At 38.9% G+C, this 20,088-nt stretch overlaps 1 protein-coding gene across 1 annotated transcript in view; it reads left to right on the forward strand.

The window, feature by feature from the left end:
- The window catches only part of hipk3a (homeodomain interacting protein kinase 3a), a 70,059-nt gene extending 50,946 nt beyond the window's left edge, over positions 1–19,113 (forward strand). The window contains exons 6-16 of the mRNA XM_053631355.1: positions 2,498–2,682; positions 3,316–3,478; positions 4,468–4,591; positions 4,762–4,883; positions 5,149–5,267; positions 6,602–6,763; positions 6,848–7,189; positions 7,996–8,142; positions 9,200–9,444; positions 11,711–11,844; positions 13,034–19,113. Of these exons, the coding sequence (XP_053487330.1) occupies positions 2,498–2,682; positions 3,316–3,478; positions 4,468–4,591; positions 4,762–4,883; positions 5,149–5,267; positions 6,602–6,763; positions 6,848–7,189; positions 7,996–8,142; positions 9,200–9,444; positions 11,711–11,844; positions 13,034–13,453 (2,163 nt within the window). The 3' untranslated portion in view covers positions 13,454–19,113. The remainder of the gene's footprint in view (positions 1–2,497; positions 2,683–3,315; positions 3,479–4,467; positions 4,592–4,761; positions 4,884–5,148; positions 5,268–6,601; positions 6,764–6,847; positions 7,190–7,995; positions 8,143–9,199; positions 9,445–11,710; positions 11,845–13,033) is intronic.
- The last annotated feature ends 975 nt before the right edge of the window (positions 19,114–20,088 follow it).

Consider the following 20,088-nt stretch of genomic DNA (forward strand, 5'->3'; position numbering starts at 1 on the left):
AGATGTTCATTGGCAAACTTCAGACGGGCATGTATATGTGCTTTCTTGAGCAGGGGGACCTTACGGGCGCTGCAGGATTTCAGACCTTCACGGCGTAGTGTGTTACCAATTGTTTTCTTGGTGACTATGGTCCCAGCTGCCTTGAGATCATTGACAAGATCCTCCCGTGTAGTTCTGGGCTGATTCCTCACTGTTCTCATGATCATTGCAACTCCACGAGGTGAGATCTTGCATGGAGCCCCAGGCCGAGGGAGATTGACAGTTCTTTTGTGTTTCTTCCATTTGCGAATAATCGCACCAACTGTTGTCACCTTCTCACCAAGCTGCTTGGCAATGGTCTTGTAGCCCATTCCAGACTTGTGTAGGTCTACAATCTTGTCCCTGACATCCTTGGAGAGCTCTTTGGTATTGGCCATGGTGGAGAGTTTGGAATCTGATTGATTGATTGCTTCTGTGGACAGGTGTCTTTTATACAGGTAACAAGCTGAGATTAGGAGCACTCCCTTTAAGAGTGTGCTCCAAATCTCAGCTCGTTACCTGTATAAAAGACACCTGGGAGCCAGAAATCTTTCTGATTAAGAGGGGGTCAAATACTTATTTCCCTCATTAAAATGCAAATCAATTTATAACATTTTTGACATGCGTTTTTCTGGATTTTCTTGTTGTTATTCTGTCTCTCACTGTTCAAATAAACCTACCATTAAAATTATAGACTGATCATTTCTTTGTCAGTGGGCAAACGTACAAAATCAGCAGGGGATCAAATACTTCTTTCCCTCACTGTAATATAGTATCTCATTTTTGTAAATATTTGATTATAACTTTTCATGTGACAACACTGAAGAAATGACACTTTGCTACAATGTAAAGTAGTGAGTGTACAGCTTGTGTAACAGTGTAAATTTGCTGCCCCCTCAAAATAACTCAACACACAGCCATTAATGTCTAAACTGCTGGCAACAAAAGTGAGTACACTCCTAAGTGAAAATGTCCGAATTGGGCCCAAAGTGTCAATATTTTGTGTGGCCACCATTATTTTCCAGCACTGCCTTAACCCTCTTGGGCATGGAGTTCACCAGAGCTTCAGAGGTTGCCATTGGAGTCCTCTTCCACAACTTCGTGAAGACATCACAGAGCTGGTGGATGTTAGAGACCTTGTGCTCCTCCACCTTCCATTTGAGGATGCCCCACAGATACTCAATAGGGTTTAGGTCTGGAGACATGCTTGACCAGTCCATCACCTTCACCCTCAGCTTCTTTAGCAAAGCAGAGGTCGTCTTGGAGGTGTGTTTGGGGTCGTTATCATGCTGGAATAAGGGAGGGGATCATGCTCTGCTTCAGTATGTCACAGCACATGTTGGCATTCGTGGTTCCCTCAATGAACTGTAGCTCCCCAGTGCCGGCAGCACTCATGCAGCCCCAGACCATGACACTCCCACCACCATGCTTGACTGTAGGCGAGACAAACTTGTCTTTGTACTCCTCACCTGGTTGCTGCCACACATGCTTGACACCATCTGAACCAAATAAGTTTATCTTGGTCTCATCAGACCACAGGACATGGTTCCAGTAATCCATGTCCTTAGTCTGCTTGTCTTCAGCAAACTGTTTGCGGGCTTTCTTGTGCATCATCTTTAGAAGAGGCTTCCTTCTGGGACGACAGCCATGCAGACCAATTTGATGCAGTGTGCGGCGTATGGTCTGAACACTGACAGGCTGACCCCCCACCCCTTCAACCTCTGCAACAATGCTGGCAGCACTCATACGTCTATTTCCCAAAGACAACCTCTGGATATGACGCTGAGCACGTGCACTCAACTTCTTTTGGTTCTGAGTGGAACCTGTGCTGTTAAACTGCTGTATGGTCTTGGCCACCATGCTGCAGCTCAGTGTCAGGGTCTTGGCAATCTTCTTATAGCCTAGGCCATCTTTATGTAGAGCAACAATTCTTTTTTTCAGATCCTCAGAGAGTTCTTTGCCATGAGGTGCCATGTTGAACTTCCAGTGACCAGTATGAGGGAGTGCAAGAGCGATGACACCAAATTTAACACACCTGCTCCCCATTCACACCTGAGACCTTGTAACACTAACAAGTCACATGATGCCGCGGAGGGAAAATGGCTAATTGAGCCAAATGTGGACATTTTCACTTAGGGGTGTACTCACTTTTGTTGCCAGCGGTTTAGACATTAATGGTTGTGTGTTGAGTTATTTTGAGGGGACAGCAAATTTACACTGTTACACAAGCTGTACACTCACTACTTTTACATTGTAGCAAAGTGTCATTTCTTCAGTGTTGTCACATGAAAAGACAATCAAATATTTATAAAAATATGAGGGGTGTACACACTTTTGTGAGTTGTGAGATACTGTGTGTGTGTGTGTATGTATGTATATGTGTAAAACACGAAGAAGGGTATTTTGCAGCAAATGAGCTGGCCCAATGGATTAATAAAATTGCACGATGATCAGTACATATTTTGCCTCTGTCTCTCAGGTGAACCTGGTGTTAAATATGGAGGGCTGTGATCAGCTTGCGGAGAAAGCAGACAGGCGAGAGTTTGTGGATCTGCTCAGGATGATGTTGCTGATCGACGCTGACCAGCGAATCACTCCTTCAGACGCCCTCAACCACCCTTTCGTCACTATGCAGCACTTACTGGACTTTCCACACAGCAACCAGTATGCTCAGACAGAACATTTCATATTAAAATGATTCAGAATGCAAAGAATACAAATTATTTTTCCATTCCTTTACTAACGAGTATTAGAGTATAATTTTATACTGCCTTAAACCTAATAAACACAAGCGGCAGTTTGAATCGCAAAAAAAAACATGCAAGGTAATAAGTTATTTTTATTCATTCACCAAAAGTGTTAACAGTATTCAGCTAGACTTTACATTCTATAGTTTACTTAAAATCTACATAAAAATGTGGAATATCAGCGAATTAATCAGACCAGAACAAAGCTACCAGTAACAATACTTTTATTTAAAAAACTTTTTAAAAAAGGATGAAATTGTAAATACAGATGTTTAGAAGTTTAGCCCCACTACTGTGGTGTCTTGTAAGATTTCAGATGGGTCAGGTATAACTTCGGAACTTAAACGTTTTGGCAATGCACATCTATTTTATATGTTGTCAGTCTGTAATCACACTAATCTGATTGTGTGGAAATAGGAATTGAAATTTCACTACAGAGTTTGTCTGACTGTTGCATGTTCAGACAATGATGCAAGAGTTCGAATGAAATGAGACTTCACCCAGTTTCACTTTCTATGTAAAAGGAGAATTTGTCCACTGTTCCCTACAGCGTGCAGTCGTGTTTCCACATCATGGACATGTGCCACTCAAGGAGCAGCGCATATGATGTGGTGAACCGCAACAAAGCCCCGCCCCCTCTCATGAAACCAGTCACACTACCCAGCGGCCCCAACATCGCAGTCTTCAACAAAATACCCTCCATGCATTCACAGGTACTTCACACTCAGGATGTATTATGGACAGACTAGAGTGAAATTAATACGGAAAACTGTTTACTTGACCTCTGCGATAGCGAAATGCTAAGGGACTGTTGTTGTATTCTATTAATATATAAAATATGCAGCTATCCAGCACAAATCCTAAACTACAACTGCTGCACTCTTAAAAGGTGTTAGGGTGAGAGAGGTATGAAATTTTTGTCAAATCAGAAAAGTTCTTATGAACTTTCAACTACCTGCCCCCCTCCCAAATTATATAGTATAAAGTGATTCTGATTACTCGCACTTTCCTGAGGTTTTTGTGTAATTCCTGTCTGATTAGCCAGCAGTTGATGTTTTTCCATGTTTACACAACCACATATTTTCCCCCTTGAAATTAATTCTGTTTAAAAGGACCAATATACACATTTAGAGCTTTATTTTGAAACGGCTTTGGCTGAGAAATTCATGAAAGTTTCACAAAAACATTTAATAGAAATCTGTCTCACCCCAACACTCGCCTTTAGATTTCCATTATACGGGCCCCCCCTCGGCATTGGGAAAAGTTTCAAATCTTGCGTGCTAAAAATATGGTCAGTAAGTTAAAAAGTTAGTTGAAAGTAAAGTAAGTTAAAATCACAGGAGTATTCTTTTGTTTTTGTTTATTCTTCCATTGTCCCCTACTCGAGCATTTCCTTAAAGTATACAAACCTGACATTTTTAGAAAATGTGTTTATATGATTGAGTAAATTAGTCTTCTGTTTCAGCTTTTATTAATGGATGACATTTTTCAGTGATCCAGATGGTCAGATCTAATACTGACCTGTGCTTTTGATTTCATTGTGCATTGTTCCTGTTTCTTTTACATGTGTATAAATATGTAATACTGCACAGTGACGACGTCTTGACTACTATTCTGCCAGTTTAGCATTTTACACGTCACTGTTTGTGTTCCTGGGAAATACACTATAATATGACCTTTGTCTCTGTGTCTCTGGATCTAGGCTCTGGCTCCACCTGCGCCACCTGTGGTACATCCTGGCATTCCCCTGCAGACAGGAAGTGCACAGTTTGGCTGCACTGAGTCTTTTCAGCAAACACTCATCCTTTGCCCACCAGCCATTCAAGGTAGCATTTTGAAATAAACCCGCACATGGAAATAAACATTCTTTTGGTTCTTGTTGTTTAGTACAAGAATTTGTAAAAATAAATTTTAAAAAGTTGAGATTTGGTATAATATGCATTACTATATCTTTAAAAAAAAAAAACAACAACAATAATAATCTGTCATTTTGCAGGAATCGGGTCCAATCCAAACCAGCCGTCAGGATATTCAGTGCGGATGGATAATACACTGCCACTGGTGACTCAAGCTCCAGCCATCCAGACTTTACCTCTCAGACCAGGAGTCATAGCACAGGTCAGAGCCTGTATGCCTAAACTGCATCGTTTCCAATGAATTCAGAGTAAAACACAGTCACATCATTCTTCTGTAGGGTTACGAACACTTTCTCAGCGCCTGCACAGGTTCAGGACAAGAAAGTGGACGTTTTGTTCTCTGGTGTTTGTTCTGCATACTCAGAAATGTCTTCTATTAATCTATTGATTTATTTCTCAGTGTTTCTGATTCCTTATTAGGATGTTTTTCTTTGTCTTTTTTTTTTTTTTTTTTTTTTTTTTTGCAGCAGCCGTGGTCCAACAGGACTCCACAAATCCTGGTACCCACATGGCAGCAGGTGCCTCCTCCACCCACCACGCTACCCTCAGACACTGTCTCCTGCCCTCAGAGGAGAGGGGACTGGGGGTAAGACACTCGGACACAATACTCCCCACAACCATCCACTTTTACTGAATCATGCCTAGATATATTCTAATCCTGGCTTCTCTTATGCGTTCTTCCTAATACCATCTAAAATAAACTGTGTCTGATCATTCTGATTAGTTTATAGCAAAATCACTGCATATTGTGTTCATTCATATAAATGATTTATCTTTATTATTATCTTCAAAGTTGTTGCTAAATGGGGAAGGTTAGAGTCCTATATTTGTACTGTAGAACCATGGCTCACTGGGACTGGATTCAAATCTCTTGCAGCCACGGTGCTCTTTAACTGTAAAATAATTTTCCCAGACTCCCTCAGGGCAGATTCTGATTCTGAACATAATCCAATTTCTCAAAGATAACGCTCATTGTGTCAATTTGAACAATAATAATTTGACTATGTATTGGAGCCATAGAGCTTTTTATTCTTAAATTTGTACACCCACTGAAAACACTAGGTCCAACTTGACATTATTTATAGTCTGACTTGTAGTTTGAGTTCTTGAGGTTTTGGATTAAACCAGTTACATTTAAGGGACCAGTCAAACAGGTCAATAACTATAAGAACTAAATAATAAATATAACTTTAATAATGGTATGTTATTTCCAATACTGAAAGGGGGCATGGGGTGCAGACCCCCTGGCTATGTAAGAAACACTTCCCACAGCAAGTAGAAGGGTGTAACGTTGCACAGTGGTTACATCCTACATTATATCCTTTCTTTAGCAAGTGCTCGGTCTCTTATAGGTAATTTTACTAGCTCTCTATATGTCTTTAACATGTAATTTGTGATTTGGTTAAATTGGTGCTCTTTTTTGCACTGTTCATACCAGGACTGATTCTTGGTTTCTAAAAATAAAAAAATATACATCAGTGAGCTTCAACCTTGAGCATAAAATCACAAGCTCCCATTTCATATGTTGTAATTATCTGTCTGGTTGCATCCCACAGTGACTTATTTAGTTCGTCCGAGTGTAATTGTCATCATAATTAACATGTAGGCAGTCAACACAATTAATGTAGCAGATAATAAAAGAGAATGCACTTTTAGGGTATGGTGACAAGTGAAAAAACTAATACACTGTGTCTCTTAATGGGGCAGAACAGCACATGCACAGACATCAGAGATGGGAGTGGTGTTTTTTTTTGTTTGTTTTTTTTAAAGCACAACATATTGTTATCTCCTAAGGGCTGCTACTGGCTATGAGTTCCCAAAAAATGCTGGATTGGTGCTAACCCTACTGTGCTATCTTGGCACAGTGCCCTTATGGTTATTTTATAATATCCATCTCTGATATTTTCTGCTTTTCCATAGGAAAGTGCGTTCACACACCAGCCATTATGGTTCCATGATGCCGCCACCACTCGTGCCCAATCAGATGGCTGTATCTGCGCACCAGCCCGTGAACATAGGCATTGCTCACGTGGTGTGGCCTCAGGCTACAGCCAACAAGAGCGGCAAGCCCAGTCAGAATAGGCAAGTTATTATGGTTAACATGTGTAATCAAGAAAGTGTCATATGTTACATTTTAATCTGATTGGAGGATTGCATGTTTTGCAGGGGTCTAAATATGTTGCACTACACAGAAATGCATACTTCAGTGTGCCTCTCACCAAAGACTCAAAGACAGGACGTCCTGCGAAACCCACAGACGGGGCTTAGGGACAGGGAGGCGGAGTCGCAGCCCAAGAAGGAGCCAAATGGCATCGATGAGACTGAGGAAGAGAGCTGCTGTAAGACGAAAGAGCAGGGCTCTAACGAGCAGCTATTAGCAACCAATCAGCAACGAGAGTCTATTGTTATTGGCGAATCGCCGAGCCCAGCGGTCAGCGTCATTAGCATAAGCAGCGATACGGATGAGGACGAGAGGGACACAGAAGAGCAGAGGTGTTCCTCTAACACGTGAGTTTAATAAACAGCCAAGAGTAGGGATGGAGGATTTCCATTCAGTGACATAAACATTAACTTTTAGGATTAACTGATAATGCAATAACGAAAAAAAAAATCAGCTTGTGGATGTTTTCAATGCAATTATAATTAACGTAACGGACATCAGAGGGCTCGAAAAAATAACTAACTGCTCTATGCACTACAGTGCATACATGACTCACTTTTGAATAAAGGTCGACCGATTTGATTGGTTTTGCGGATTAATCAGCACCAATAAATGATTGATTATCCGCAAAAATCCACACAGTTTATCCTGGTTGCGTCCATTGCAGAAGCAACTGAGAAGGGTCCGCCGTCATTAAACAGTACAAGAGCAGCCTCTAGAGGCGAAATAAAAACTATCGCTGACAAATTTGGTTGTGTTATTTGAAGTGTTCTTTGATTCATTTTGAATGTCTCTATTTTTGTTATTTGGGGTGTTAATATTTTTATTTACTTTAATATTTATTAATAGTTAGTATATATTATTTATATATTTATTTTGTTAAAGAAAGTGCAGTACATTTTCATGGTGCAGTCAGCACTGTTTATTTTTGTAATAAAGTTCAGCAATAATTTACTTTGAGTGTTATGTTTTCATTCAGTTTTAAAAACTATTGGTTATCAGCAGGTTCTGCCCTACTTAGTTATAGGTATCAGTAAAATCCACTATCGGTCGACCTCTACTTTTGAATACGCTATTAAACCTCAGTTATCAGTGAGATCTGTTGGCACATCTCGGTGCTATGTTTAATGCTTGACGCATACGTGTGTTTCAGATGCAAGGGCAGTTCAGATTGTGAGGCATGTAAAGGATCTCTGAATATGGATCGTGTGTGTTCACTCAGCAGCCCAGACAGCAGCCTGAGCACGAGCTCCTCAGCCTCGGCTCAGTCCAGTCCCTCACCCTGCAAGAGACCAAACAGGTAACTCACAGATACGGACACTCTACTGGAAGAATGGGCTTTTTAGTCTTATTTGATTGAGTCAACTAGAACACTTTGTGTTAAAGTTGGTTAAACATATAATTTTTGCTTCTTCATAGATAATTCTGTGGAATATGCAAAAATTAAGTTAGTGAGTCATTTCCTCACTGATCTCTCACTTTGTTTCTTGTGAAGTTAATAAGACAAAAAACAAAACAACTTGTTGCTGAGAGAGCCATCTCACCAATCAGAATCGAGCATTCAACTGCACAAAATTGTGAAGCCACATAAGTGGTTCAACCTTCTATTCTGTGTTTGTGTGTGTGTGTGTGTATGTATGTGTGTATGTGTGTGTGTGTGTGTGTGTATATATATATATATATATATATATATATATATATATATATATATATATATATATATATATATAAAAATAATATAATATAGAGCGAGAGAGAGATATAAATAAAAAATACACACTCTCTACCGGTCAAAAGTTTAGACACACCTGTCATCAAAACTGTGGCGTAACAGAAATGGAACTATGGGAATTATGTTGTGAAAAATCCAAAATAAATAAAAAAAATAATTTATTAGAGTGTTTTAGCATCTTCAAAGTAGACACCCTTTTTGCCTAGAATTTCCAGAAATGTATTCTTGGCATTTTCTCAACCGATTTCTTGAGGAATCCCCCTGAGATTTTTAAACAGTATTAAAGGAGTTCCCACCTACGCTGGACACTTATTGGCTGCTTTTCGGAATATTTTGCTCCAAGTCATCCATTTAAAAACATTTTTCTATAAATAAAATGTTAGTTTTCCAATGAAAGAAATGAATACATCGGCACAATTATATTTTTGGCTGTAACACCGATTTCAAACATTTAATCATACATCTTCAGATCAAAAGGTTTTTAAGATCATGAGAAACATTTCAGCCAAGTGTCTCCAAACATTTGAGTCTGTGTGTCTGTAAAATTGCCCACTAGAGAGTGCTGCTGATCTAATAAACAAAATATGACCTTTCCTCTAACGGACTCTTTTGTTCGTGTCACCAGCATGTCTGAGGATGATGGTCACGAGAGCGGCTGTGACACGGTGGATGGCTCCCCAGCATCAGACACGCTCAGTAGCCCATTTCCTGAGAGGCGCTTTCTGAACACCAATCAGAAGCAGGAAGCTGAAACACGCCGGAGCAACATGCGCACAGAGACAACGATAAAACCGGCTGTCAGGACGGTGGTGGTGCCACCGCTCAGAGTGATCAACAACAATAACAACCAGCAGCAGCATGGTAACCCAGGTAACACAAACACACTGACCGACCTCACCTTCCTTCTGTCTATTTTACAGTGCTTTAGAGCATGTTCACGCTAACATATTTAGCTGAATGTTATCACTTGTATCTTTTAAATGCAACTAGAGGTAACAACTTTGTGGTAAGTGGGAGGGGGAAGCTATGTGAACTTTTATTTTTGGACAAACTATCACTTTACTAATTCATCATTGTGAGAGGACCAAGAAACATGGCGGTGCTCACACTCCGGTTCAGCGTCTATGAGTGTACATGGTCACAGCCCATATGTCTGCTTTGCAGGTCATAGGGGAGAGGCAGGAGGGTACCACAGAGGCTGTTGCAGGTGATTATGGGTATTGAGTGCACTGTGACCAGTGTGTCTTGTGCACTGCATTCCAGTGTTGAGTGAAAAGCCTTTGGGGTTTTTTTTTTCCTCTTCTCCTTCTGACTTCTCCTGTCCTCCCCTCATGTCTCCATTCGCTTTAATTTTCCCAGATTAGTTCTGTTTGTGTGCTGATTGTGTGACTGCATGCAATTAGGACATAAGGAACAGAAGAAATCCTCGCTTTAACTACAGCAAACACTGGCAGTGTGTAGGTCTGAGGTTGGGGTGTAACTTTAAAAGCGGAGGACTAGGTTGTGATGGGTGACCTGTTTGAGATGCGCTAGAAGGCGTAATATTGAAATGAACGTGCATTCAGCGGCAGATGAATTTGTCAAGCCAGTGATTATTTCCTGTGTTTTTCAGTTCGTGGTTGATATTTGGCAGGGGTGGACAAATTGCATGCCTGTTACATTGCGTCATGTTTATCTAGGTTATCCATTTTCCATTCACAGTTGCCAGGCAGACAGGTGGGTTCAGTCGACTGTTCATACAGCATTTATTCACTCGCTCAACAACCAGAGATAGAAAAACTACACTTCCCACGTTGATGTTTCCATCCTTATTTGATACATTCGATTAAACATAACATGCCCTGATTGATTCATATTGGGTCTTGCTGCACTACACACAAAAACCGTGGATGTGGTTTGGTTGTTTGTAGGAACTATTTATCCTGAACATAATGATTAGCGTTAACAGATATTAAACAATCTTTCTATGATCAGGAACACAAAAGGATGTGGAAACTGACTAAACTGAGCAAAACGCAGTACAGTGCAGCACAAAACTGTGACGCAACTCCTAACGTTAGCACAATGCGCACCTCGAAAACGAAGACATGAGCTCAAGTAACGTCTTTACATGCAACGAGACAACATAGCTCAAATGTTAGCCAAAGACTTCCTGCCTCTTTGTCGAGAGTGTGAAAACATGATGCTTCATCAGCAGAGATATTATCAGAAGCGGACGCAGACCTATCTTGTATGAAAGTCGACCCTCCAAGGGATTCAAGTTCCTGCTTATTTTCTATAGTTTGTAACATGGGAAGGTAAGCACACTGGGGCTTTGATTGCACAGTGGGCTAGCTAATGAATTTATTTGTCCACCCCTGTTTGTGGTATTTATTTATTTCTGGCAATGACTTGGGCTATGTTTACATTACAAGATAAACTCGCTCAGATCTGTAAATGCAAAAATCAGATATTTCCAAATTTAAATTTAGAAATTGCACTGTATACATGAGCTTGATACTGTTATAAGGACGCTCAGATCAGAGTTCATTGCACATTCACTGGCTCCTCTCTCTCTCGCAGCCACAGATTTTTCATCACAGACGTGTGAGTAATGGCTGCAAAAACAATCAAAGCTCTCCATCTGGCCTTTTCCAGCTGACGAGCCACAGCCGAGCTCCATAAAACTTCATCTCGGCGATGAAAACTTTCTTTGCTCATTTTCTGTTTTGGTGATGGATTGTCTCGCAAACATATGCCATATGGATCATGCGCATGACAATTTGATTACGAATATATTAACATTCGATCTAATAACAGCTATGATTTACTTAGAAACACGAATGTTAATAACAAAGATCAGATCCGAGCAAAATATCGAGTGATGAATCTTGTAAAGTAAACACGATATTGTGGACGAACCGTGAGCCGTTTTCAACAGGGAGAAAGTCACAACCTATATTTATGTGCAAATATGATACCTTATTTCTTTACTGTTAGGTTTTAATGATTGTGGTGAACTTCCACATTGATTTTTTTCCCTGTTGTAGTATTTTGCTTATTGTTTTCCTTTACTTAGCTGTTTTTCTGTGTGTTCTCTCTCTCTCTCTCTCTCTCTCTCTCTCTCTCTCTCTCTCTCTCTCTCTCTCTCACTCAGTGTTCGAGTCATCGTGCCAGTTGCGAGGACGATGCGCTCCCGGCCGGTTGACTCTGCACTCCACTCCGAGTTTGCCCCGCCAGCACAAGTTCACCTCGACATTCCAGCAGCAACAGCCTCTGGGCTATGGCCAGGTCTCTCCCTCTGCCTTTTCTTGCACCCCTCTTACTCTTTCTCAATATAGTGAGATCTCGATTTAGTGCTGGAATTTATTTAGAAAAGTCCAGGTCTCCCATTATCACCCCTATATATGAATCATATAGCTTTAACACTTAATTTTTTATTTTTTTTTTTAATAAAAAAAAAAAAATCTTATTGTAGCCAAATCCATTAGGAGTGGGCCTAGTAAACCTCAGGCTTCCATACGATATGATTTTGATTCTTAAGGCAACGATTCACTACTGGACAATATCACCAATTCTTCTATGTTATGATGCAAATCAATTTCGTAGCCTCCAATCACTCTGTGACCAGCTTTGATCAGAATCTGGGGTATCACCCATTATAAAAATATGGATTATTATTTACACACTGGTCATCTGTCTCTTTTTTCAGTAATAAAAGATTTATATTCAATTATAATAAAAAGTTAGTCAATTAATTTCATTCTTTGCCTTTTAAAATCGATGGACAATCTGGATTGATACAATCATTACACTCCTAGTATAGATGCTGTATTAAACAAAAGACTTTTGTAGACGTGAACTTCAATAGAGAATGCGTACATTTCTTCATGCATAATTTTTATTTAATAAAATCATAACCTAGTCCTGATCCTGGCTGGAGTGAAATAAATTGTTATATTATCTGCTGTACTGTTGCTATGTGATATAAATAAATGTACACAAAGCACATGAAATCACAAGCGCTGAAGGATCAGTATTTTTCACCTGTCATCCTTCTTGTATCACCGCATTAGACTTTTATGCCATTGTCAAGATCGCTGTATATCAGAGGGATTGTTTTTTAGCCTTTTGGTAAGATTCAGCCCTTTCAGTATGGAGACACTTCAGTAGTGATGGACATAGAATGATGTCTATGTTGGCACTGGATTCTCAAATCTGATTGGTCCGAAGGTGTTTTTTCTCAGCTGTTTAAAGATTTTCATGAGAGTGGATGCTGTGGCTTCCCGGATAAAAGCTGTCTCATTAGGTTTCAGAGAAAGTGATGGAACGGGTGTTTATATAACTGTTTTAACGTTATTGATTATCATAATTATAGGAAAGTACTCTATGTATATAAAATCTGAGCGCTTTGATTTGGATATTCAGCTTTTAACTCTTCCGGTTTTAACTGTTTGTTTTGTCCTTCTCACCTTCTCAGGTCCAGCACTACAACTCCTGTCACACCGAATGGAACGGCAACTACACCCAGCCTCGCCGTCCGCAGGCCTTCATCCCTCCCACGGTGCACGGCCACACCTTCCCTCACGCCAGCCCCACACGCTCAGCCCAGGCTCCTCCCCCAGCCCCTCCCGCCCTGCTCTCCTATCCTCCTCCCGCCCCCGTCGCCCACCTGCTGCCCTCCCCACGGCCCATGCTGCAACCCGCCTACAGTCTGGTGCCTCAGGGTATCAGCATGGGTATCAACCCGGGCATCGACCCACGCCTGCTGCCCTCACCCACGCTGCACCCGCCGGCCGCCTTCAAAGCCCTGTTCACACCGCACTCGTACGTAACTTCGCCCGCCTACACAAGCTTCCCACTCAGCCCCACCAAACTGCCCCAGTACCCCTACATCTGACACATATACACACACACATCAACACCAACCCCAGGGGCCCTTACTGATAAGACACACTTGTCTCCAAAAATCGTGGGGTTTAATACATTCTAAACAGGTATCATGGAAGAAATAAAAGGAAGAAAACTTGGTATATGAATTGATTAAAACTCACTTTTCATGCCTTTTGCACATTTGATATTGAAAAGAAGAATAACCGAAAATCCTGCCCCCCCACCCACTTACTGAGTCATTAAATCCTTTCCTGTATACAGGGGCATGATGGGATATTGTCACTCTATAGCTATTTTTCTATATTGCCTTCTAAATGTGACTTGGTAAAGCCATCCCAGCCATCTGGTGGTAGGGTCCACGTGTGTGTGTGTGTGTGTGTGTGTGTGTGTGTGTGTGTGTGTGACTCCCTCTTGTTGGTGTTACATGTCTGTATTTTTGTAACAGGCTCGTGCCCCTTCGTTCCCAGTGTTAACTCCTGTACACAACATCCCATATTTTAAGGTTGCTACACTCTACATGAAGGAAACACGAGACTCAGAACTCACTTTGTGTTTTTGTAGGAGTGTAACCTTGTCCCATAAAGTGCCTTATTTAAAATAAATAAATAAATAATGTTTGTGCAGGGTGTGACCTGACACTCTTGCATTCACATGACTGCAACAGGACTTGAAATTTCACCTTTTTTTTTTTTGATTTATACATTAAGGCTATCTTTTTTTTTTTTTTTTTTTTTTGGTCAGGATTGATTTTGGCTGGTTTTATTTTTTAGTACGATCTGTACTTCAATTTTGTGTTAAAATCTATCGTCCCTTATTGCGAAGTGGATTAGGAATGACACGAATACATTGTGTATGTTCTAAATTCTCCCTATTTTTATTTTTCTTCATGAATTTGTTGTTGTGCTTGTTATGTAAGTGTTGAGACTTATGCATTTCTTCGTCCCGCTTCCACCCCTGCTGTATTAAATATTTTTTTACATGTTGCATTTTTGAGAAGACCTACCCAGCAAGAGGTAGAGTACCAAAATAAATTCCCATTTTAGTCGCTATGGAGACGGCTTACAGGTTTTTCCCATCACTGTTCAGTCTACGAGGGAGTTTTTGATGTTGACCTGCTCGGGTTTTGGCGGACGAGCGGATCCATTCCTCTCTTGATGGTTTTAATTTAAAGTGCCCTGTGTATGGGGGAATCACTGGTGTGATGTGTTTTTTATAATTGTTTGTTTTTTCTTTTTGTTTGTTTGGTTTTTTTCTGCGTGGTTTTCCTTTTGATTACTCGGCAGTAGCAAGCGTTCTCACCGAATGAACTATATACAGTTTTGATTATATTTCCTACTTGATAATCAGTTGCTACTCTGTCACTTAATGCTAACAGTATTTACACTGTTTAACACAACTGCAATACAATCCATCTTTCTGGGTGTTGTTTGCTTTTTAATTCATTATTCTAATTTTTTAGAATTAGACGTGTATTATTTTTTTTGGTATTGGCATTAACCTGCAGATAGCTCTTTAAATCACTGACATGGTTTCCTGTTAGCTTGTGCAGAGATTTCAGTATTTAACTGTTGATCTGTCATTGTTGGAGTATTTAGTGCTACTCTGAGGTGTGAGTTGGTTGTGTGCAATCCCCCCCCCCAATCTATTATAAGCAGGTGGCGAGATTCATTTCCGCTCGTACCGTACCGTTGAGCTTTTCAGTGCTGGCTGATTTTAAATTGATACATTCCGTCAGGGAGAAATGGTTTGTTTTGTTTTTGTTTTTTTTCCTAACGTGCTTTGTGTTTTATTTTTTCCTTTTGCTATCATTATAAAACAAATGCTTTCGCTACACCAAAGACAGTAATTGATTTCTTAAGCGACATAGCTACTGTTCTAGCCTAGACCTCAGATATTACTCTAGATGGGGATGTATTAAAGAAAAAATAAGATTACTCTGTATAAAGGTTGAGGTTGATGTTTAGCTTTTTGGCAAGTTTAATGATTTCGTTTATCCTTGAATGTACCATAGATAAGCTGCTATTCACTGATCGCCACTTCATCATGCTGTGAGGGTAAAGTGATTTAACTTTGTTCTTAGCTTTCTTATTTTTTTTATTATTATTTTTTTTTGTACGTGCGTTTCGACGACCTTAAGATAGACGTGAGGTTTTTCTTTTGGTTTTACTCTACTGAGCGGCATCGAACCCGTTTTAATGCCTATGTATATTTTGCTTTTCTGTTTGAAGTGTCATTGTAACTACTGTATTGCGATTGATGGACGTTTTGGTTTGTCGTGTTTTTCGGGTGTGTTCTCTGTTTCTGATTTTTCTCAATCCTTTTGTTTTACATCTGTGTATTATCTGTAGTGTTATTGGTAATCTTGGGGCTCATCGTTGCATATGAGATGCATATTGGTGTATATCGTATGTTTCGATATATAGATTAAGTTTATATACATATACTAAATATATATAAGTTTATCTATATATATATTTAGTATTTCGATAAGGCATAGCTTGCAGGATAGGTTTAACTTTGTTGTTGTTGTGGATGTGTTTATCTATCGATTGGTTTGAGATGGAGGAAAAATGCGCCGCTATGAGATCGTACATTATTCCGGTTTGTCACTTGCACAGAGTTGAGGAAGAAGTGGTGTTGCTTGTTTATAATCGATTGCAGTGCTTATTGTTAATCAGCATGTATTTCAAAAGTCTTGAGCATTTACTTTCAATTAGATTTCAATCAGTCCATGTTTATAGACTATGCCTGGTGTACTTATTCGGCTAATACGACGATCATGTTGTTGATATGAATTAATTCCCAGATGCATGGGTAGTATAGCGGCGGCCTTTTTTCTTTTTTCTTTTTTTTTTTTTCCTTAGCGTGGTCTTGGTGTGGAAATCGTCACACGCCCGTATTCTGCTCTGTAGAAAGAGCAGCGCTAAACTAGTGCCTTTCAGATGTGCTTCAGACCTTTATGTCCTGTGCACACACAAACACACACACACACAGCGACCCAGATCTCTTGTTCTCGCTTGTGAGGTCAGTTAAAGTGTTGTATCTTGTGTTGTGTGTGTTCTTGACTCTTTTGGACCTCTTAGTGTGGAAAAATTAGTTATGCACTGGTTTCCAGGTGTGTGTGTGTGTGTGTGTGTGTGTGTGTGTGTGTGTGTGTGTGTGTGTGTGTGTGTGTGGGTGTGTGTGTGTGTGTGTGTGTGTGTGTGTGTGTGTTTTCTCCGCTATAGTTCTGTCTTCAGTAGTGTTCGTGTCAGTTGGCAGTCACACGCCAAAAGCATGCAATGCAGTGATGTCTTCAGAGATTAGATTTTTTTTTTATTATTTAAAATTTTTAATCCGTACATTTCATTTGACGTGTGTGGGGTTTTTTTTTTTTGTTGTTTGTTTGCTTTTTTCCTTCCTTTCTTTGCCTTGTTTTCTTCTCTTTTTTTGTGGCTATTATCCAACAACAGAAATCCAATAATGAAATGCTATCAGGGATCATTACTGTTCCGCTGACGTGGTCCTCTTTCCCGTATTGAAGCTTTACATAAAGTACACTGTAATTGTAATAAGCTTGGAATAACCATCATCCCGCAGTTTACAACCTCGTCCTTTAAGCCGCAAACTCTATTCAACGGGACACAACGTTCATGCCAATGTGCACGTTATTTGCTTTAATGTACTTAAAGATTTGGTCCAAAAACAGTGTGGTTTAGAGCCACGAAATCAAAATCATTTCACTTTTATACACAATGTTAAACATGTAGCACTAGGGACAAGTACACATTTGTATAATTATGCATTACATCAAAATCACCCTTTTTTTGTTGTTGTTGTTTTAAATCTGCATTTAGACGAGATCTAACAAAAACTCAAATGGAGAATTAAAACTAAAGCAAGTATAAGTGTGACAGTCTGGGAAAACCTTTCACATGGTCATAATTTCACATTTTCTATTAAATATAGTTCTGAAAATTGCTCTTGAACTGTTTTTTTTTTTTTTTTTTTTTAAATAATAATAATAAAAAAACACAGTTAAAAGATTTCATTCCAGTTCTGCTGAAAGATGATGTGCCTACCTCTACACTTTAATCTGCTGATTGATGAGCAGCTCTACTGCCAAATTTTAAAGAATTATTAAGCAGTTTACAGCAGGAAATGAGTTCTCACTTTGATTATCAGCATCATCCTCGTCATCTCTGTCTCATCACAGTGACGTTTAAACACAAACTTCGTGATATTTTCTTCACTACCTCTGATCTCTGTTCACAAAAATAACCACTTGTTTATTTTCTCCTTTTTTTCTCTTTTTTTTTTCTCCTCCCCATTTCTTGTTATGAATGTCTTTTTATTAGGTCATTCAAACATTTTATAACCGAGTGTAAGCTCTCACTGGACTAACTTTCTCTCTCTTTCTGTAGCTCTAACAGCTTCTACCTTCATATTCACTGTGTGTGGAAATCAGATTGACTGAAATCAGATTGACTGTTTTTACCACCGATTTTGTTCAATTGCCTACTTACGCAACATGGTCTTTGCAGGAAGACACCAAGGCAAGGTTGTATAAAATATTTCCATGTCATTTGGATAAATACACCGTAGTGTGCAGAAGTCTTAGGCGCATGTACAGAAATGCTTTAAAGCAAAGATTCTCTCAATGTAGTTTATACACAATAAAAAATATTTGTGTACAGTAATACACTTCTTTTAATGTAATAAGATTTTGCCGATACATTTTTTTTTTTTTTGTTGCAAAAACATTTTTGGAATTTTATTTATTTTTTTAAATAAACACTGACCCAGCAATGCTGAAGTCATAAGATGAACATCTGTAACAAAATTCTATATTAAAAACTGTAGGGTGCCTAAGACTTGCACAGTATTGTATATTTAACTTGAGTAGAAAGTTTAAGTATTTATGCAAGAAAAGAATTAAACCAGATTTGTCATAATTTTTGGGAGCAAGGTCCAACAGGTTTTCCCAGACCGCCCCACACACGCATACATATCCATCAAAACTTTTACTAATCAAGTTGAAACTGATAAAGTACTCCCATCAAACCGAACAATTGTCTTTGGCTTGTTTTTATTTGACTGTGTTTTCTCTCGATTTACGATCCCCCCCTAGAGACGTGTACAGAAATTCAGGGTCTTGGTATTTGTCACATGTGCTACTGTATACCAGTTTCTATCCTAATGTTTGGGTTTGATCGCTTTTGAGCTATTAACCTTTTTTTCTGCAAATTTATATTTTAGTAGAAGTTAAATCTCGCTTCAAGTTATCAGAGAATAGATTTAGACTTCAGAGTAAGTGGACTTGATTTACTAAATTGGAACTGTTACTGTTTTAATACATGTAGGTTTTTGTGGCTTTCTAATTTGTTTTTTGCTTCTGATTTACTTTTACGCTACAATAGTTTGCCATGTAGCCATTGCACTGTGCAATATTCAGTATATGAGGACTGGGAACTTTTTTTTTTTTCTTTTTTCTTCGTGTGTGTAATGTCTCTTACAATTTTCAGTCGTTATTTCTCTGGTTCTCAGTGATTTCTATGTGACCAAGCCTTATGTACTTTGTCACAAAAAGCGGGTTTTCCTGGTGATTATTTGGTGAGTGTCAAATTAAAGAAATTATGATGTATTGTCAATTCACTTTGAATTAAAAATATATATTGCTGCAGGCAATTTGTCTTCACCTCTGTTTATTTCAGTGTGCTTTTTAAATGCTATGGCTGTCCAAGTATGTTTTTTTGGGGGGGGGTTTCTCCCCTCTTTGATGATTAATAAAATAAAATTAGCCTTTACTGCCTAATGCAGTATTGGATACATAAACAAAAAATGTATAATTAACTAAGAAAACAATTTCATGTGTATTTCAGATTTAACCTGTAAATCTTTTATCACGTTTCCCCAAAATAAGTTTCCTAGTGACTGTAGATGCATCTGCATCGATCTCTGTGGCTAAATATTTATTATTCTATTTAGTGTTTCAATAGCAACCCATGTAGTCCTAATTTATTATGCACAACAGGCTTATTACATTTCATGTAGTATCTTTAAAATTAATCCAATATTAAAAGCATGTTTTATACTTTTACATCTATAAGGATATAAATATGGCATAACAATATAATTGATCTGTACCAAACATAGGAGTTATCTGTATTATAAAAGGTATATAAAACACTTTAATAACTTGACATTCGGTTAAATTGTCTTTCCCTGTTACTGAAACAATAAACAACAAAAGATTTGTTGGAGCCCGAATATCAGTAGTAGTAGTAATAATAATAATAATAATAATAATAGTAGTAGTAGTAGTAGTAGTAGTAGTAGTAGTAATGGTAGTAATAATGATAGTAGTAGTAGTAGTAGTAGTAGTAATGGTAGCGATGATGATGATGATAGTAGTAGTAGTAGTAGTAGTAACAACTAGTAACTAGCATTAAACTATAGTTTTAAACCTGGTTTTGGGGGAAACGGTTTTGGCGACATCTTGTGGCTAAAGTTGAAATCGCACTTGTAAAAAGTCACGAATATCCCATGTGAAATGAACTTGTATTTGAGGCAGAGATGGAAACTCGAGTCGCACTTAAGTCGTAAAAAAAATAAATAAATACTTGCGACTTGACTTGGACTTGAAGACTCGTGAAAAACACG

This window comes from Ictalurus furcatus, chromosome 8 (genome assembly GCF_023375685.1).
Source record: "Ictalurus furcatus strain D&B chromosome 8, Billie_1.0, whole genome shotgun sequence".
Classification (NCBI taxonomy): domain Eukaryota; kingdom Metazoa; phylum Chordata; class Actinopteri; order Siluriformes; family Ictaluridae; genus Ictalurus; species Ictalurus furcatus.